The sequence below is a fragment of the Bombina bombina genome, chromosome 9 (assembly GCF_027579735.1).
Source record: "Bombina bombina isolate aBomBom1 chromosome 9, aBomBom1.pri, whole genome shotgun sequence".
Classification (NCBI taxonomy): Eukaryota; Metazoa; Chordata; class Amphibia; order Anura; family Bombinatoridae; genus Bombina; species Bombina bombina.
In genome coordinates this window covers 271,860,718-271,881,008 of record NC_069507.1, presented here as the reverse complement: position 1 = coordinate 271,881,008, position 20,291 = coordinate 271,860,718, and the positions used below count along the sequence as shown (strand labels likewise).

Genomic DNA, 20,291 nt, shown 5'->3' with positions numbered 1-20,291 from the left:
CACAGTGAGTGAGGGAAGAGAGTGAGCACAGGGAGACACACAGTGAGTGAGGGAAGAGAGTGAGCACAGGAAGACACACAGTGAGTGAAGGAAGAGAGTGAGCACATGAAGAAACACAGTGAGTGAGAGAAGAGAGTTAGCACATGAAGACACACAGTGAGTGAAGGAAGAGAGTGAGCACAGGGAGACACACAGTGAGTGAGGAAGAGAGTGAGCACAGGGAGACACACAGTGAGTGAGGGAAGAGAGAGTGAGCACAGGAAGACACACAGTGAGTGAGAGAAGAGAGTGAGCACAGGGAGACACACAGTGAGTGAGGGAAGAGAGAGTGAGCACAGGAAGACACACAGTGAGTGAGAGAAGAGAGTGAGCACAGGAAGACACACAGTGAGTGAGGGAAGAGAGAGTGAGCACAGGAAGGCACACAGTGAGTGAGAGAAGAGAGAGTGAGCACAGGAAGACACAGAGTGAGTGAGGGAAGAGAGAGTGAGCACAGGAAGATACACAGTGAGTGAGGGAAGAGAGTGAGCACAGGAAGACACAGAGTGAGTGAGGGAAGAGAGAGTGAGCACAGGAAGACACACAGTGAGTGAGGAAGAGAGTGAGCACAGGGAGACACACAGTGAGTGAGGGAAGAGAGAGTGAGCACAGGAAGACACACAGTGAGTGAGAGAAGAGAGTGAGCACAGGAAGACACACAGTGAGTGAGGTAAGAGAGAGTGAGCACAGGAAGGCACACAGTGAGTGAGAGAAGAGAGAGTGAGCACAGGAAGACACAGAGTGAGTGAGGGAAGAGAGAGTGAGCACAGGAAGACACAGAGTGAGTGAGGGAAGAGAGAGTGAGCACAGGAAGACACAGAGTGAGTGAGGGAAGAGAGAGTGAGCACAGGAACACACACAGTGAGTGAGGGAAGAGAGAGTGAGCAAAGGAAGACACAGAGTGAGTGAGGGAAGAGAGTGAGCACAGGAAGATACACAGTGAGTGAGGGAAGAGAGAGTGAGCAAAGGAAGACACAGAGTGAGTGAGGGAAGAGAGTGAGCACAGGAAGACACACAGTGAGTGAGGGACAAAACAGAGACCTTGTTTACACTGAAGCTAGTAATTGTTTTTGATAAACAAATAGGGCTGGAGTGTAAGTGGAACGCTAAAGTTAGCTCGGGACGTGGCAAACAATATCATGACCACACTAACTAGTGTGAAGATCACAAGTTGAAAGTAAAAGGTTGCACTTGAGAGCTAGCGTAAACTGTAAGGGTTAAACACATATAAAACTTATGTAAATAAACCATTACACTAATACATAGACTATTTAATACAAACGTTTTATAAGGGTTAAAAGGTATATGGTTTATGAGCAGATGTTTGACTGGGAAGGGCTATTATATATACAGTACCTTTAAAGCATGCAATATCCTGTTAAATCATTTTTTATATTGTTTTACTGTGTTTTGAATAGAAATATTTTGCATTCCAATATGCTTCACTTAAAAGAGAAAATGTTCTTTATATTTTTTTATATCTGTATGTATATGTATGTATATCTGTATGTATATGTATGTATATCTGTATGTATATGTATGTATATCTGTATGTATATGTATGTATATCTGTATGTATATGTATGTATATCTGTATGTATATGTATCTATATGTATGTATATCTGTATGTATATGTATGTATATCTGTGTGTATATGTATCTATATCTGTATCTATATCTGTATGTATATCTGTATGTATATGTATGTATATCTGTATGTATATGTATCTATATCTGTATCTATATCTGTATGTATATGTATGTATATCTGTATGTATATGTATGTATATCTGTATGTATATCTGTATGTATATGTATCTATATCTGTATGTATATCTGTATGTAAATGTATCTATATCTGTATGTATATCTGTATGTATATGTATGTATATCTGTATGTATATCTGTATGTATATCTGTATGTATATGTATGTATATCTGTATGTATATCTGTATGTATATCTGTATGTATATGTATGTATATCTGTATGTATATCTGTATGTATATGTATCTATATCTGTATGTATATCTGTATGTATATGTATCTATATCTGTATTTATATCTGTATGTATATGTATCTATATCTGTATGTATATGTATGTATATCTGTATGTATATGTATGTATATCTGTATGTATATCTGTATCTATATCTGTATGTATATGTATGTATATCTGTATGTATATGTATGTATATCTGTATGTATATCTGTATGTATATGTATGTATATCTGTATGTATATGTATGTATATCTGTATGTATATGTATGTATATCTGTATGTATATGTATGTATATCTGTATGTATATGTGTGTATATCTGTATGTATATGTATGTATATCTGTATGTATATCTGTATGTATATGTATCTATATCTGTATGTATATGTATGTATATCTGTATGTATATGTATGTATATCTGTATGTATATCTGTATGTATATGTATGTATATCTGTATGTATATGTATGTATATCTGTATGTATATGTATGTATATCTGTATGTATATGTATGTATATCTGTATGTATATCTGTATGTATATGTATGTATATCTGTATGTATATGTATGTATATCTGTATGTATATGTATCTATATCTGTATGTATATGTATCTATATCTGTATGTATATGTATGTATATCTGTATGTATATGTATGTATATCTGTATGTATATCTGTATGTATATGTATGTATATCTGTATGTATATGTATGTATATCTGTATGTATATGTGTGTATATCTGTATGTATATGTATGTATATCTGTATGTATATCTGTATGTATATATGTATGTATATCTGTATGTATATGTATGTATATCTGTATGTATATGTATGTATATCTGTATGTATATGTATGTATATCTGTATGTATATCTGTATGTATATATGTATGTATATCTGTATGTATATGTATGTATATCTGTATGTGTATGTATCTGTATGTATATCTGTATGTATATGTATGTATATCTGTATGTATATGTATGTATATCTGTATTTATATCTGTATGTATATGTATGTATATCTGTATGTATATCTGTATGTATATGTATGTATATCTGTATGTATATCTGTATGTATATGTATGTATATCTGTATGTATATGTATGTATATCTGTATGTATATCTGTATGTATATGTATGTATATCTGTATGTATATGTATGTATATCTGTATGTATATGTATGTATATCTGTATGTATATCTGTATGTATATGTATGTATATCTGTATGTATATGTATGTATATCTGTATGTATATGTATATCTGTATATATCTGTATGTATATCTGTATGTATATGCATCTATATCTGTATGTATATCTGTATATATCTGTATGTATATCTGTATATGTATGTATATCTGTATGTATATCTGTATATGTATGTATATCTGTATGTATATCTGTATGTATATGTCTGTATGTATATGTATGTATATGTGTGTATATCTGTATGTATATGTATGTATATCTGTATGTATATGTATGTATATCTGTATGTATATGTATGTATATCTGTATGTATATGTGTGTATATCTGTATGTATATGTGTGTATATCTGTATGTATATCTGTATGTATATGTGTGTATATCTGTATGTATATGTATGTATATCTGTATGTATATGTATGTATATCTGTATGTATATCTGTATGTATATGTATGTATATCTGTATGTATATGTATGTATATCTGTATGTATATGTATGTATATCTATATGTATATCTGTATGTATATCTGTATGTATCTGTATGTATATCTGTATGTATATCTGTATGTATATGTATGTATATCTGTATGTATATGTGTGTATATCTGTATGTATATCTATGTATATGTATGTATATGTATCTATATCTGTATGTATATGTATGTATATCTGTATGTATCTGTATGTATATCTGTATGTATATCTGTATGTATATGTATATGTATGTATATCTGTATGTATATGTATGTATATCTGTATGTATATATGTATGTATATCTGTATGTATATGTATGTATATCTGTATGTATATCTGTATGTATATGTATGTATATCTGTATGTATATGTATCTATATCTGTATGTATATGTATGTATATCTGTATGTATATGTGTATATATATCTGTATGTATATGTATGTATATCTGTGTGTATATCTGTGTGTATATGTATCTATATCTGTATGTATATGTATGTATATCTATATGTATATCTGTATGTATATGTATGTATATATGTATATGTATGTATATCTGTATGTATATGCATGTATATCTGTATGTATATCTGTATGTATATGTATGTAAATCTGTATGTATATCTATATGTATATCTGTATGTATATGTATCTATATCTGTATGTATATCTGTATGTATATGTATGTATTTCTGTATGTATATCTGTATGTATATCTGTATGTATATGTATCTATATCTGTATGTATATCTGTATGTATATCTGTATGTATATCTGTATGTATATGTATGTATATCTGTATGTATATGTATGTATATCTGTATGTATATGTATGTATATCTGTATGTATATGTATGTATATCTTTATGTATATGTATGTATGTATATCTGTATGTATATGTATGTATATCTGTATGTATATCTGTATGTATATGTATGTATATCTGTATGTATATCTGTATGTGTATATCTGTATGTATATGTATGTATATCTGTATGTATATGTATTTATATCTGTATGTATATGTATGTATATCTGTATGTATATGTATGCATATCTGTATGTATATGTATGTATATGTATGTATATCTGTATGTATATGTATGTGTATATGTATGTATATGTATGTATATGTATGTATATCTGTATGTATATGTATGCATATCTGTATGTATATCTGTATGTATATGTATGTATATCTGTATGTATATCTGTATGTATATCTGTATGTATATGTATGTATATCTGTATGTATATGTATGTATATCTGTATGTATATCTGTATGTATATCTGTATGTATATGTATGTATATCTGTATGTATATGTATGTATATCTGTATGTATATCTGTATGTATATCTGTATGTATATCTGTATGTATATGTATGTATATCTGTATGTATATCTGTATGTATATGTGTGTATATCTGTATGTATATGTGTGTATATCTGTATGTATATCTATGTATATGTATGTATATGTATCTATATCTGTATGTATATGTATGTATATCTGTATGTATCTGTATGTATATCTGTATGTATATCTGTATGTATATGTATATGTATGTATATCTGTATGTATATGTATGTATATCTGTATGTATATATGTATGTATATCTGTATGTATATGTATGTGTATATGTATGTATATCTGTATGTATATGTATGCATATCTGTATGTATATGTATGTATATCTGTATGTATATATGTATGTATATGTATGTATATCTGTATGTATATGTATGTATATCTGTATGTATATGTATGTATGTATATCTGTATGTATATGTATGTATGTATATCTGTATGTATATCTGTATGTATATGTATGTATATCTGTATGTATATGTATGTATATCTGTATGTATATGTATGTATATCTGTATGTATATGTATGTATATCTGTATGTATATCTGTATGTGTATATCTGTATGTATATGTATGTATATCTGTATGTATATGTATGTATATCTGTATGTATATGTATGCATATCTGTATGTATATGTATGTATATCTGTATGTATATCTGTATGTATATGTATGTATATCTGTATGTATATGTATGTATATGTATGTATATGTATGTATATCTGTATGTATATGTATGCATATCTGTATGTATATGTATGTATATCTGTATGTATATCTGTATGTATATGTATGTATATGTATGTATATCTGTATGTATATGTATGTATATCTGTATGTATATGTATGTATATCTGTATGTATATGTATGTATATCTGTATGTATATCTGTATGTATATGTATGTATATCTGTATGTATATGTATCTATATCTGTATGTATATCTGTATGTATATGTATGTATATCTGTATGTATATCTGTATGTATATGTATGTATATCTGTATGTATATCTGTATGTATATATATGTATATCTGTATGTATATCTGAATGTATATGTATGTATATCTGTATGTATCTGTATGTATATCTGTATGTATATCTGTATGTATATGTATGTATATCTGTATGTATATGTATGTATATCTGTATGTATATCTATGTATATGTATGTATATCTGTATGTGTATGTATCTGTATGTATATCTGTATGTATATGTATATCTGTATGTATATCTGTATGTATCTGTATGTATATGTATGTATAACTGTATGTATATGTATGTATATCTGTATGTATATCTGTATGTATATCTGTATGTATATGTATCTATATCTGTATGTATATGTATGTATATCTGTATGTATATCTGTATGTATATGTATCTATATCTGTATGTATATGTATGTATATCTGTATGTATATGTATGTATATCTGTATGTATATGTATGTATATCTGTATGTATATGTATGTATATCTGTATGTATATGTATGTATATCTGTATGTATATGTATGTATATCTGTATGTATATGTATGTATATCTGTATGTATATGTATATCTGTATGTATATCTGTATGTATATGTATATCTGTATGTATATCTGTATGTATATGTATGTATATGTATGTATATCTGTATGTATATGTATGTAAATCTGTATGTATATCTATATGTATATCTGTATGTATATCTGTATGTATATGTATCTATATCTGTATGTATATCTGTATGTATATCTGTATGTATATGTATGTATTTCTGTATGTATATCTGTATGTATATCTGTATGTATATGTATCTATATCTGTATGTATATCTGTATGTATATCTGTATGTATATGTATGTATATCTGTATGTATATGTATGTATACCTGTATGTATATCTGTATGTATATGTATGTATATCTGTATGTATATGTATGTATATCTTTATGTATATGTATGTATGTATATCTGTATGTATATGTATGTATGTATATCTGTATGTATATGTATGTATATCTGTATGTATATCTGTATGTATATGTATGTATATCTGTATGTATATCTGTATGTGTATATCTGTATGTATATGTATGTATATCTGTATGTATATGTATGTATATCTGTATGTATATGTATGCATATCTGTATGTATATGTATGTATATGTATGTATATCTGTATGTATATGTATGTGTATATGTATGTATATCTGTATGTATATGTATGCATATCTGTATGTATATGTATGTATATCTGTATGTATATCTGTATGTATATGTATGTATATCTGTATGTATATGTATGTATATCTGTATGTATATGTATGTATATCTGTATGTATATGTATGTATATCTGTATGTATATCTGTATGTATATCTGTATGTATATGTATGTATATCTGTATGTATATGTATGTATATCTGTATGTATATGTATGTATATCTGTATGTATATCTGTATGTATATCTGTATGTATATCTGTATGTATATGTATGTATATCTGTATGTATATCTGTATGTATATGTATGTATATCTGTATGTATATGTGTGTATATCTGTATGTATATCTATGTATATGTATGTATATGTATCCATATCTGTATGTATATGTATGTATATCTGTATGTATCTGTATGTATATCTGTATGTATATCTGTATGTATATGTATATGTATGTATATCTGTATGTATAATTATGTATATCTGTATGTATATCTGTATGTATATGTATGTATATCTGTATGTATATCTGTATGTATATGTATGTATATCTGTATGTATATGTATCTATATCTGTATGTATATGTATGTATATCTGTATGTATATGTATATATATCTGTATGTATATGTATGTATATCTGTGTGTATATCTGTGTGTATATGTATCTATATCTGTTTGTATATGTATGTATATCTATATGTATATCTGTATGTATATATGTATATGTATGTATATCTGTATGTATATGTATGTATATCTGTATGTATATGTATGTATATGTATGTATATCTATATGTATATCTGTATGTATATCTGTATGTATATGTATCTATATCTGTATGTATATCTGTATGTATATGTATGTATTTCTGTATGTATATCTGTATGTATATCTGTATGTATATGTATCTATATCTGTATGTATATCTGTATGTATATCTGTATGTATATGTATGTATATCTGTATGTATATGTATGTATACCTGTATGTATATCTGTATGTATATGTATGTATATCTGTATGTATATGTATGTATGTATATCTGTATGTATATGTATGTATATCTGTATGTATATCTGTATGTATATGTATGTATATCTGTATGTATATGTATGTATATCTGTATGTATATCTGTATGTATATGTATGTATATCTGTATGTATATGTATGCATATCTGTATGTATATGTATGTATATATATGTATATCTGTATGTATATCTGTATGTATATGTATGTATATGTATGTATATGTATGTATCTGTATGTATATGTATGCATATCTGTATGTATATGTATGTATATCTGTATGTATATCTGTATGTATATGTATGTATATGTATGTATATGTATGTATATCTGTATGTATATCTGTATGTATATGTATGTATATCTGTATGTATATGTATCTATATCTGTATGTATATCTGTATGTATATGTATGTATATCTGTATGTATATCTGTATGTATATGTATGTATATCTGTATGTATATCTGTATGTATATATATGTATATCTGTATGTATATCTGTATGTATATGTATGTATATCTGTATGTATCTGTATGTATATCTGTATGTATATCTGTATGTATATGTATGTATATCTGTATGTATATGTATGTATATCTGTATGTATATGTATGTATATCTGTATGTATATCTATGTATATGTATGTATATCTGTATGTGTATGTATCTGTATGTATATCTGTATGTATATCTGTATGTATATGTATATCTGTATGTATATCTGTATGTATCTGTATGTATATGTATGTATAACTGTATGTATATGTATGTATATCTGTATGTATATCTGTATGTATATCTGTATGTATATGTATCTATATCTGTATGTATATGTATGTATATCTGTATGTATATGTATCTATATCTGTATGTATATGTATGTATATCTGTATGTATATCTGTATGTATATGTATGTATATCTGTATGTATATGTATGTATATCTGTATGTATATGTATGTATATCTGTATGTATATGTATATCTGTATGTATATGTATATCTGTATGTATATCTGTATGTATATGTGTGTATATCTGTATGTATATCTGTATGTATATGTGTGTATATCTGTATGTATATGTATGTATATCTGTGTATATCTGTATGTATATGTATGTATATCTGTGTGTATATGTATGTATATCTGTATGTATATGTATGTATATCTGTATGTATATGTATGTATATCTGTATGTATATCTGTATGTATATGTATATATATCTGTATGTATATCTGTATGTATATGTATGTATATCTGTATGTATATGTATGTATATGTATGTATATGTATGTATATCTGTATGTATATGTATGTATATCTGTATGTATATGTATGTATATGTATGTATATGTATGTATATCTGTATGTATATGTATGTATATCTGTATGTATATGTATGTATATCTGTATGTATATGTATGTATATGTATGTATATCTGTATGTATATGTATGTATATCTGTATGTATATGTATGTATATCTGTATGTATATGTATGTATATCTGTATGTATATGTATCTATATATGTATGTATATGTATGTATATGTATGTATATCTGTATGTATATCTGTATGTATATATATGTATGTATATCTGTATGTATATGCATGTATAGCTGTATGTATGTATATCTGTATGTATATGTATGTATATGTATGTATATCTGTATGTATATGTATGTATATGTATGTATATGTATGTATATCTGTATATATCTGTATGTATATGTATGTACACTGTGTGCAGAATTATTAGGCAAATGAGTATTTTGACCACATCATCCTCTTTATGCATGTTGTTTTACTCCAAGCTGTATAGGCTCGAAAGCCTACTACCAATTACGCATATTAGGTGATGTGCATCTCTGTAATGAGAAGGGGTGTGGTCTAATGACATCAACACCCTATATCAGGTGTGCATAATTATTAGGCAACTTCCTTTCCTTTGGCAAAATGGGTCAAAAGAAGGACTTGACAGGCTCAGAAAAGTAAAAAATAGTGAGATATCTTGCAGAGGGATGCAGCACTCTTAAAATTGCAAAGCTTCTGAAGCGTGATCATCGAACAATCAAGCGTTTCATTCAAAATAGTCAACAGGGTCGCAAGAAGCGTGTGGAAAAACCAAGGCGCAAAATAACTGCCCATGAACTGAGAAAAGTCAAGCGTGCAGCTGCCAAGATGCCACTTGCCACCAGTTTGGCCATATTTCAGAGCTGCAACATCACTGGAGTGCCCAAAAGCACAAGGTGTGCAAAACTCAGAGACATGGCCAAGGTAAGAAAGGCTGAAAGACGACCACCACTGAACAAGACACACAAGCTGAAACGTCAAGACTGGGCCAAGAAATATCTCAAGACTGATTTTTCTAAGGTTTTATGGACTGATGAAATGAGAGTGAGTCTTGATGGGCCAGATGGATGGGCCCGTGGCTGGATTGGTAAAGGGCAGAGAGCTCCAGTCCGACTCAGACGCCAGCAAGGTGGAGGTGGAGTACTGGTTTGGGCTGGTATCATCAAAGATGAGCTTGTGGGGCCTTTTCGGGTTGAGGATGGAGTCAAGCTCAACTCCCAGTCCTACTGCCAGTTTCTGGAAGACACCTTCTTCAAGCAGTGGTACAGGAAGAAGTCTGCATCCTTCAAGAAAAACATGATTTTCATACAGGACAATGCTCCATCACACGCGTCCAAGTACTCCACAGCGTGGCTGACAAGAAAGGGTATACAAGAAGAAAATCTAATGACATGGCCTCCTTGTTCACCTGATCTGAACCCCATTGAGAACCTGTGGTCCATCATCAAATGTGAGATTTACAAGGAGGGAAAACAGTACACCTCTCTGAACAGTGTCTGGGAGGCTGTGGTTGCTGCTGCACGCAATGTTGATGGTGAACAGATCAAAACACTGACAGAATCCAGGCTTTTGAGTGTCCTTGCAAAGAAAGGTGGCTATATTGGTCACTGATTTGTTTTTGTTTTGTTTTTGAATGTCAGAAATGTATATTTGTGAATGTTGAGATGTTATATTGGTTTCACTGGTAAAAATAAATAATTGAAATGGGTATATATTTGTTTTTTGTTAAGTTGCCTAATAATTATGCACAGTAATAGTCACCTGCACACACAGATATCCCCCTAAAATAGCTATAACTAAAAACAAACTAAAAACTACTTCAGCTTTGATATTAATTAGTTTTTTGGGTTCATTGAGAACATGGTTGTTGTTCAATAATAAAATTATTCCTCAAAAATACAACTTGCCTAATAATTCTGCACTCCCTGCATAGGTATAATTATTTATGCTTTGTGATTCTTTTTCACTTCATAGGATTTTTTTCATAAACCTTCTATAATTAGTCGCAGGGACTTGTCGTTTCCGCCTCTCTATGTTTCAGTACTTGTTTGGCTCTCTGCTGCTTGTGTGCTGGTGATGAGCAAGATTTATTAACATCTAGATACACTCTAGCTATGTTATGGGCAGAATTCTTTTGTTTTATTATAGTTACCTTGGCATTTCAGCTGGTTACCGCATGTTGGGTTAGCATAAGTTTGTCCTCGGCTATACGCACATCAGGTTTTGGCGCGCTTCTTAGCAGGGGGATATCCATTCCTCAGAACTTTTTTTAAGGAGGTTACAGTGTTTATTAAATTGCTTTGTCATATGCTATAATGGAGCCATCTGATTTTGTCCCCAAATCTACCCTAGAAACTGAGTCCCTGAACACTTCTCCACCATTATGAGGTGTAGTGTAAAGAGCTGAGGTGCCTTATCAAGTTCATTTATGTGACTCATGCTTAGAATTATTAATGAGACAATCAGACCAAACTAATGCTGTTTATATGGGTCTTAATTAGGGCTGCACGATTAATCGCGGATGCGGTTTTAAACCGTGATTAATCGCCGCGGTTTTAAAACCGCAAGAGTACACGATTTAAAAAAAAAAAAAAATCCTCAGATTGTCCTGAAAATGGAGGCGGAGAGGGAGGATGAGTGGCAGACCAGTGTGCGGCCCTGAGAATGCCCGCAAAACGGACATTTTGGAAGAGATTGAAGAGTGTGTGGGAGTCATCTGGGAGTAGTGTGGGGGTGGTCAAGCAGTGGTGTGGCGGTGGGACAGCTCAAAGTTGTGAGCAATAAAGTGAGTATTGTACAAATACTTTATAGTGCCTTACTGACCGTTTTTTTTTTTTTTTTAACTTCTTTTGTGGTTTGTATTTTTACGCTCCAAGAGTGCATAGGACATTGAGAAACATGTACAGTAAGATTCTGTACATACAGATAATTTTGTAATTATTTTAACTAGGTAACTATTAAATAGTTGTTAACTATTTAATAGCTATTGTACCTAGTTAAAATAAATACAAAGTTGCCTGTAAAATAAATATAAATGCTAAAATAGCTACAATATAATTATTAGTTATATTGTAGCTATATTAGGGTTTATTTTACAGGTAAGTATTTAGCTTTAAATAAGATTAATTTATTTAATAAGATTTATTTTATTTCGTTATATTTAAATTATATTTACCTTAGGGGGGTGTTAGGGTTAGGGTTAGACTTAGCTTTACGGGTTAATACATTTATTAGAGTAGCGGCGAGGTCTGGTCGGCAGATTAGGGGTTAATAATTGTAGGTAGGTGGCGGCGACGTTGGGGGCGGCAGATTAGGGGTTAATAAATATAATATAGGGGTCGGCGGTGTTAGGGGCAGCAGATTAAGGGTACATAGGGATAATGTAGGTTGCGGAGGTGTACGAAGCGGCAGATTAGGGGTTAAAAATAATATGCAGGGGTCAGCGATAGCGGGGGCGGCAGATTAGGGGTTAATAAGTGTAAGGTTAGGGGTGTTTAGACTCGGGGTACATGTTAGGGTGTTAGGTGCAGACGTAGGAAGTGTTTCCCAATAGGAAACAATGGGGCTGCGTTAGGAGCTGAACACTGCTTTTTTGCAGGTGTTAGGTTTTTTTCCAGCTCAAACTGCCCCATTGTTTCCTATGGGGGAATCATGCACGAGCACGTTTTTTAAGCTGGCCGCGTCCGTAAGCAACACTGGTATTGAGAGTTGCAGTGGCGGTAAATATGCCTGTACGCTCCCTTTTTGGAGCCTAACGCAGCCCTTCTGAGAACTCTAAATACCAGCTTTGTTTAAAAGGTGCGGGGGAAAAAAAGCACGCGTAGCTAACGCACCCCTTCTAATGCAAAACTCTAAATCTAGACGTAAGTTACAAAAAATAAAAAACACTAAGTTACAAAAACAAACAAACCACAGTATCAAAAATAAAAACCAATTACACCTAATCTAATAGCCCTATCAAAATAAAAAAGACCCCCCAAAATAAAAAAAAACCCTAGCCTACAATAAACTACCAATTTTGCGGGGCATTGCCCCAAAGAAATCAGCTCTTTTACCTGTAAAAAAAAATACAACCAGCCCCCCAACAGTTAAACCCGCCACCCACACAACCAACCCCCCAAATAAAAACCCTATCATAAAATCCTAAGCTCCCCGTTGCCCTGAAAAGGGCATTTGTATGGGCATTTAGCCCTTTTACTGCCCAAAACCCACCCAATAAACCCTTAAATAAACCTAACACTAACCCCAGACGATCCACTTACAGTATTCGGAGCGCGGACATCCATCCTCATCCAAGCGGCAAAAGTCTGCATCGAAACCAGTAGAAGTCTTCATCCAAGCGACAAAAGTCCTCATCGAAGCCGGCAGAAGTCTTCATCAAAACGGCATCTTCTATCTTCATCCATCCGGCGTGGAGTGGCTCCATCTTCAAGACTTCCGGCGCAGAGCATCCTCTTCTTACAATGGTCAACGAAGAATGAAGTTTCCCTTTAAAGGTACATCATCCAAGATGGTGTCCCTTACATTCCGATTGGCTGATAGAATTCTAAAAGCCAATAGGAATTTAAGGGGAAAAATCCTATTGGCTGTTGCAATCAGCCAATAGGATTGAGCTTTCATCCTATTGGCTGATCCAATCAGCCAATAGAATGCGAGCTAAATCCTATTGGCTGATCGTGGATCATCGGAGGTTAGTGTTAGGTTTATTTAAGGGTTTATTGGGTGGGTTTTATTTTTAAAGTAGGGTCTGGGCAGTAAAAGAGCTAAATGCCCTTTTAAGGGCAATGCCCATACAAATGCCCTTTTCAGGGCAATGGGGAGCTTAGGTTTTTTAGATAGGGTTTTTATTTGTGGGGGTTGGTTGTGTGGGTGGTGGGTTTAACTGTTGGGGGGGTGTTTGTATTTTTTTTTTTACAGGTAAAAGAGCTGATTTCTTTGGGGCAATGCCCCGCAAAAGGCCCTTTTAAGGGCTATTTGTAGTTTATTGTAGGCTAGGTTTTTTTTTATTTTGGGGGGGCTTTTTTATTTTGATAGGGCTATTCGATTAGGTGTAAATGTTTTTTTATTTTTGATACTGTGTTTTTTATTTTTTGTAACAGTGTTTTTTATTTTTTGTAACTTAGCATTTATTTTTTTGTAATTTAGTAATTTTTAATTGTAGATTTAAATAATTTGAGTAGGGTTAGATTTTTAAATATATAATATAGTTAATTTTATTGGTAGTTTAATGTAATTTTAGTTTAACAGTTAGGGTAGGTTAATTAATAGTTTAATATAGTTTATTTTAATTCTAAAGGTAAGTTTTAATTTATTATAAGATAGGGATGAGGTAATTTTAATGTAAAGTTAGCGGGTTGTTAGCTTTAGGGGTTAATAGCTTAATTTAGTTTATGGCGATGTAGGGGCTGGTGGTTTAGGGGTTAATATGTTTAGTTAATGGTAGTGATGTGGGAGGCCAGGGGTTTTAGGGGTTAATAATTTTATTACAGTTGCGGCGGGGTCCGGGAGCGGCGGAATAGGGGTTAATAAGTTTTATTTAGCTTGCGGCGATGTCAGGGCGGCAGATTAGGGGTGTTTAGACTCGGGGCTTATGTTAGGTGTGCACTTTACTGGTTTTCTACCATAGAAATCAATGGGATATCTGGCAGCATCGTACATGAGCTTTCGCTGCTTTCAGACTCCCATTGATTCCTATTTCATCTGCGGCCTCCAGGGTGGGGGATTGAAAACCAGGTACGCTGGGCCGTAATAGTAGTGAGCGTACCTGTTAGAAATTTGATAACTTGCAAAAGTTGTCAGATAGTGCCGAATTTGTATTCGGAACATCTGTAATGATGTAAGCATCGATCTGTGTACGATTGAGACCGGCGGATCGTATGTTACGTCACAAATTTCAACTTTTGTCAGTCTGTAGGCTTTGATAACTAGGTCGAATCAAGCTCGCCACAATTACGCTGCAGAATTCCGGCGTATTTGCGGTTGACGGCTTGATAAATAGGCTTCATAGTGTTAGGATTATTTAATATTGTAATGTTAGGTTTTTATTTTTCATTTATTTTATTTATTTCAAATAGTAATGTTAGTTTAATTTATAGTTTAAACTTAGGTTTTTTTAATTTCACAGGAAAGTTTTTATTTATTTTAAGATAGTTATATTGTAATTTTATTTTAAAGTTAGAGGGTGTTAGGTTTAGGGGTTAATAGTTTCATTTAGTGTGTTGCGATATGGTGGGGGCGGCGGTTTAGGGGTTAATACGTTTATTATAGTATTTGCGATGCAGAAGGGTGGCGGTTTACGGGTTAATAGGTAGTTTATGGGTGTTAGTGTACTTTGTAACATTTTAGTTATGAGTTTTGTTAAACATTTTTGTTTCACAAAATCCATAACTACTGGTTTCAGATTGCGAAATGGCTCACAGCGGTATATACCATAACACATGCATTTTAGCAGGACCGCACAACCTGTAATACGGCGCAATGGAAATCCCGCACTCAAAAAGCCTTTTTTTGAGTGCGGAATAAAGAGTTAGGTAAGGCTAAAATGCTTGCGGTATAGCTATACCATTGCAACTTGTAATATGCGTTACCTGCCATTCCACACGCAATGGCCAATTTTTCAGCAGTATAGCCGTACTGCACCATAACGCAAAACTTGTAATCTAGGTGAATAACTTTTCTGCTCCATTTTAACATTTATATTATAAACTTATCCAGAGAGTTTTAGGGACCTTAAAATACTCCACCAAATGTTTTTATATGGATCAAAACAAATGTAGTAACATAGCCCAGTGATAACTACTTGTGTTTATCGTCTGACTACTTTAGAAAAGCGCAAAGTGTTATGTGTTTATGGGACATCCAAAGGACGTCTGAGAAGTGCACTCAGGAGAACTCGAGAGAACCATATGTAAAACAGTCACTAACCAGGTGTTCCCCTCTTGGTCGCTGTTCCCAAATGCGCTGTATGAGTAGTCATCACGTTTGTATGTCAGCTGCCTCTGATACCCTGAACACAAGCACAAAACAAATTAACCCGTAAATTCTAGATAATCAGACAGAAAGACAGATAGATACAGACAGTTGATAGATAGATAGATAGATATATAGACAGAAAGACAGATAAAGACAGACAGATAGATACAGGCAGATAGATACATACAGACAGATAGATATAGATAGACACAGATGGATAGATATATAGATACAGATGGATAGATAGATACAGATGGATAGATAGATAAATAAATAGAGATGGATAGATACAGATTGATAGATGGATAGATAGATAGATAGATACAGACAGACAGACAGATAGATATAGATAGATATAGATAGATACAGGTGGATAGATAGATAGATAGATAGATAGATAGATGCAGATGGATAGATAGATAGATAGATAGATAGAGATGGATATATACAGATTGATAGATAAATGGATAGATAGATAGAGATAGATACAGATGGATAGATAGATAGATAGATGATAGATAGATAGATGGATAGATAGATAGAGATGGATATATACAGATTGATAGATGGATAGATAGATATAGATAGAGATAGATACAGATGGATAGATAGAGATAGATAGATAGATAGATAGATAGAGATAGATACAGATGGATAGAGATAGATAGATAGACAGATTGATAGATACAGATAGACTGACAGACAGCTTTTTAGTGTGGCTAATGTATGACTAACTTGTTTATTGGGCTAGCTGATAAAGTGTTGCACGAGGAAGGACCATGCTATAGGATAGTTTTTGGTAACTGCTGTGTTTGCATCTGTATTTTGGTGCCCATGCTGGTTGGGTTTTATTGCATTTTGGTTGCAGAATATTGAACTATAGTGTGTGCAGGGCAGTTTATTGGGTCCGATCAGTAGTACTATTATAGTTATAGGATAAACAGAAATAAAACAAACCCTGCACACAACCTCAGCTGATGGCTGCAAGCACAAAAGAATAACCACAGTTTACACAGAACAAACAAATCTGTGCACTATTAGTGAACTTGTATGTAAAACGTTTTGTTTGTACGATGTGTTGGCTACAGTGTATAACCCCACCTGCCCACAGCAAAACCCCATACACAACTAGTAAATCAGTTATAATTTGCCCCATATACACAACTGTCTGTGCAACCTATATAAAAGCATTATAGATGTTTTATTTATCTGCTTTTTAGGTTTTTAAAGAGTTACTATGGATTTAAAGGCTTAAATAGATTATGTAATCTGCATTATGTGTATGAAACCACTGCAGTAAAAACACATTGACTTCTGTCACACAACACACATAACACAATATCTACTGCTAGGTTCACATTAATGTAGGTTCAGCCATAAAAAATAAATTAGTAAATCAAATAGAAAGTGCACTATAAAAAGAATAAGTGACATAAATCCCTCACCGCTCTCTAGGAACCTGGTGGCTTTGGCCTGGATCTCACTGTTTAGCTGACTCGTCTTCTCCAGATACTGCATGATGAAGATATTAGGGGCAAACAGCACCATGTTCTGCTCCCCACAGCCATATGGCATGGCCAGGAGACGGTCTAGGTTCTGCATGGCCGATCCCATCAGGTCTCCTAAACAAGTTACAAGAGGAAAAGACTATCACTAATAATAAAGTAAAAATGGGGAAGGGGACATTTAAATGTCCTGTTTATGTTAAACACATTAAGGTGAACTGGAGCTCTGCGCCTAAACAAAAACCATAGATTCTAAAGGCAGATAAGTCCCAGAAGGTCTATTGAATCAGACCATATTTTATTCTAAAGTATAAGAAGGATTAATTCTCAGGATAGTCGTATGTCATATCCCAGACATTCTTGTGTTCCCTAGAAGTATTTATCTTTACTGCCTCTGCTAGAAATCTAAATTAGAAAAGATTGTCCTCTGCGCCTATTCACAACCTATAGGCCCGGGGAAGGGGTAATCCTAGCTGATACCCAATATACAGGAACAAAATTAAGGTGTAACCCAAGGCGCCTACCCTAAGGAGGCTAGGTGTATAAAATGTGTAATCTAATTAAGATTCAGTGTAGTCTAAAAAATGTTTTTAATACATAAATAAAATTGTTTGACAGATAAAACAAATATACATATAATGTCTCAGGTATACATACAATGCTTCATGGATCCATGATAAATAACAGAGAAATAAAATCGAATAGTAAATAGAGTAAAACAGTAAAATAATCCAATAAAATGCAGTGCTAAATAATACAATAGCAGCGAATGATATAGTTCCTGACAATCTTGTTTGGGAAGTCTCTGATGGATAAATGAGGTGTGAAGAGAAAAAGTGTAAAAAAACTCCTCTAATTGTGGGTGAAAGAAACTTCAAAATGTGCTCTAAAATAGCAAAAACATAATCCTCGAAAAAAATATCTCAAAAAATATATATAGCTCTCAAAAACATTTTTATATATATATATATTCCACAGAAGTGTGTTCCAAAAAAACGGTGAAAAAATGTGAAAAAATGTGAAGAAAAATAATAAAGAAAAATTTTTGGGGAATAAGTGAAGAGAAAAGTCTAAAATAGTTCAATTGTTCCAGTTGCTGAGTTTCCTAAATCCCAGTGGAAAGTGTAATCGGAGTGTCAATAAAGGTGTAGAAAATAAATTGTCAGTAATCCTTTATTCCTGAAAATCCTTAGCCATCAATCCAGTAAAAAATAAAAAAAAAAAAAAAAAAAAAAAAAAAATATGCACAAAAGACAATAAAAAAGTGCAAAAAAACAAATCAAAAAAATATAAAAAAAAAAAGTAAAAATGAAAAACAGAGAACAGTAACCGGTAGAGAGAGAAGAGAAACAAAATATAGTGTAGATTGTCCTAAATGTTCAGCAAATAATGAAATAAGGCTTACCAGCTGGTCAACGCGTTTCGGCCCGTGCTAGGCCTTTCTCAAGACTGGTTTTAGTATACTGGTGGTGGCCTTATATAGTTTGTTTGGCCGGAAGTGATTTGTTACTTACTTCCGGTTTTTCGGATTTTGCTATCTTGTTTTGGGGCTAAATGTAATATACACTTGTGTGTAGTTTCCTTATTTTAGTGTAGACTGATAATAGATTATGACGTTCTATAGTTTAGCAAGGTATCTTTCGTTGTTAGCCCTTTCTTAATGCCTCCGTGGGAAACGTGACGTCACTTCCGGTCTAGGCAATTTTTACGATCGATTTCATAGATCGTGTATGCGAATTGGGTAAATAATATTGTTTGGGTCTATGTTTCTATGGGGGGAGTAGAGTCTATAATTCTCTTATTTTTCCATATCCATTTCCTTAATGTTGGTAAACATGGGTCCGTAATAGGACCGGCCTGATTGGTCATGACGTCACGGTCTCGGGTTGGCGCCTTTGATTGGTTCTGAAACGGAGGGTTTGCCTAATCCTGCCTTACTATTGGTGTGCAAATAGCCGTGATTTTAAAAGCCATATTCTTACAGTATGATGTTTCCTTGAACTATTAAAATAGAGGTGCTTTAATACCAGTGCACTAGTATTTTTCTGATGTGTATCTTCTAGGTATCCTGGTGTCTTTTTCGCTTTTATTTGTTCAACATAAA

At 32.3% G+C, this 20,291-nt stretch overlaps 1 protein-coding gene across 1 annotated transcript in view; it reads right to left on the bottom strand.

The window, feature by feature from the left end:
* The window catches only part of LOC128640317 (alpha-2-macroglobulin), a gene marked incomplete in the record, with an annotated part of 664,962 nt that overhangs the window by 167,438 nt on the left and 477,233 nt on the right, over window positions 1–20,291 (bottom strand). Inside the window, 2 exon segments of the mRNA XM_053692808.1 lie at window positions 16,635–16,716; window positions 18,128–18,304. Of these exon segments, the coding sequence (XP_053548783.1) occupies window positions 16,635–16,716; window positions 18,128–18,304 (259 nt within the window).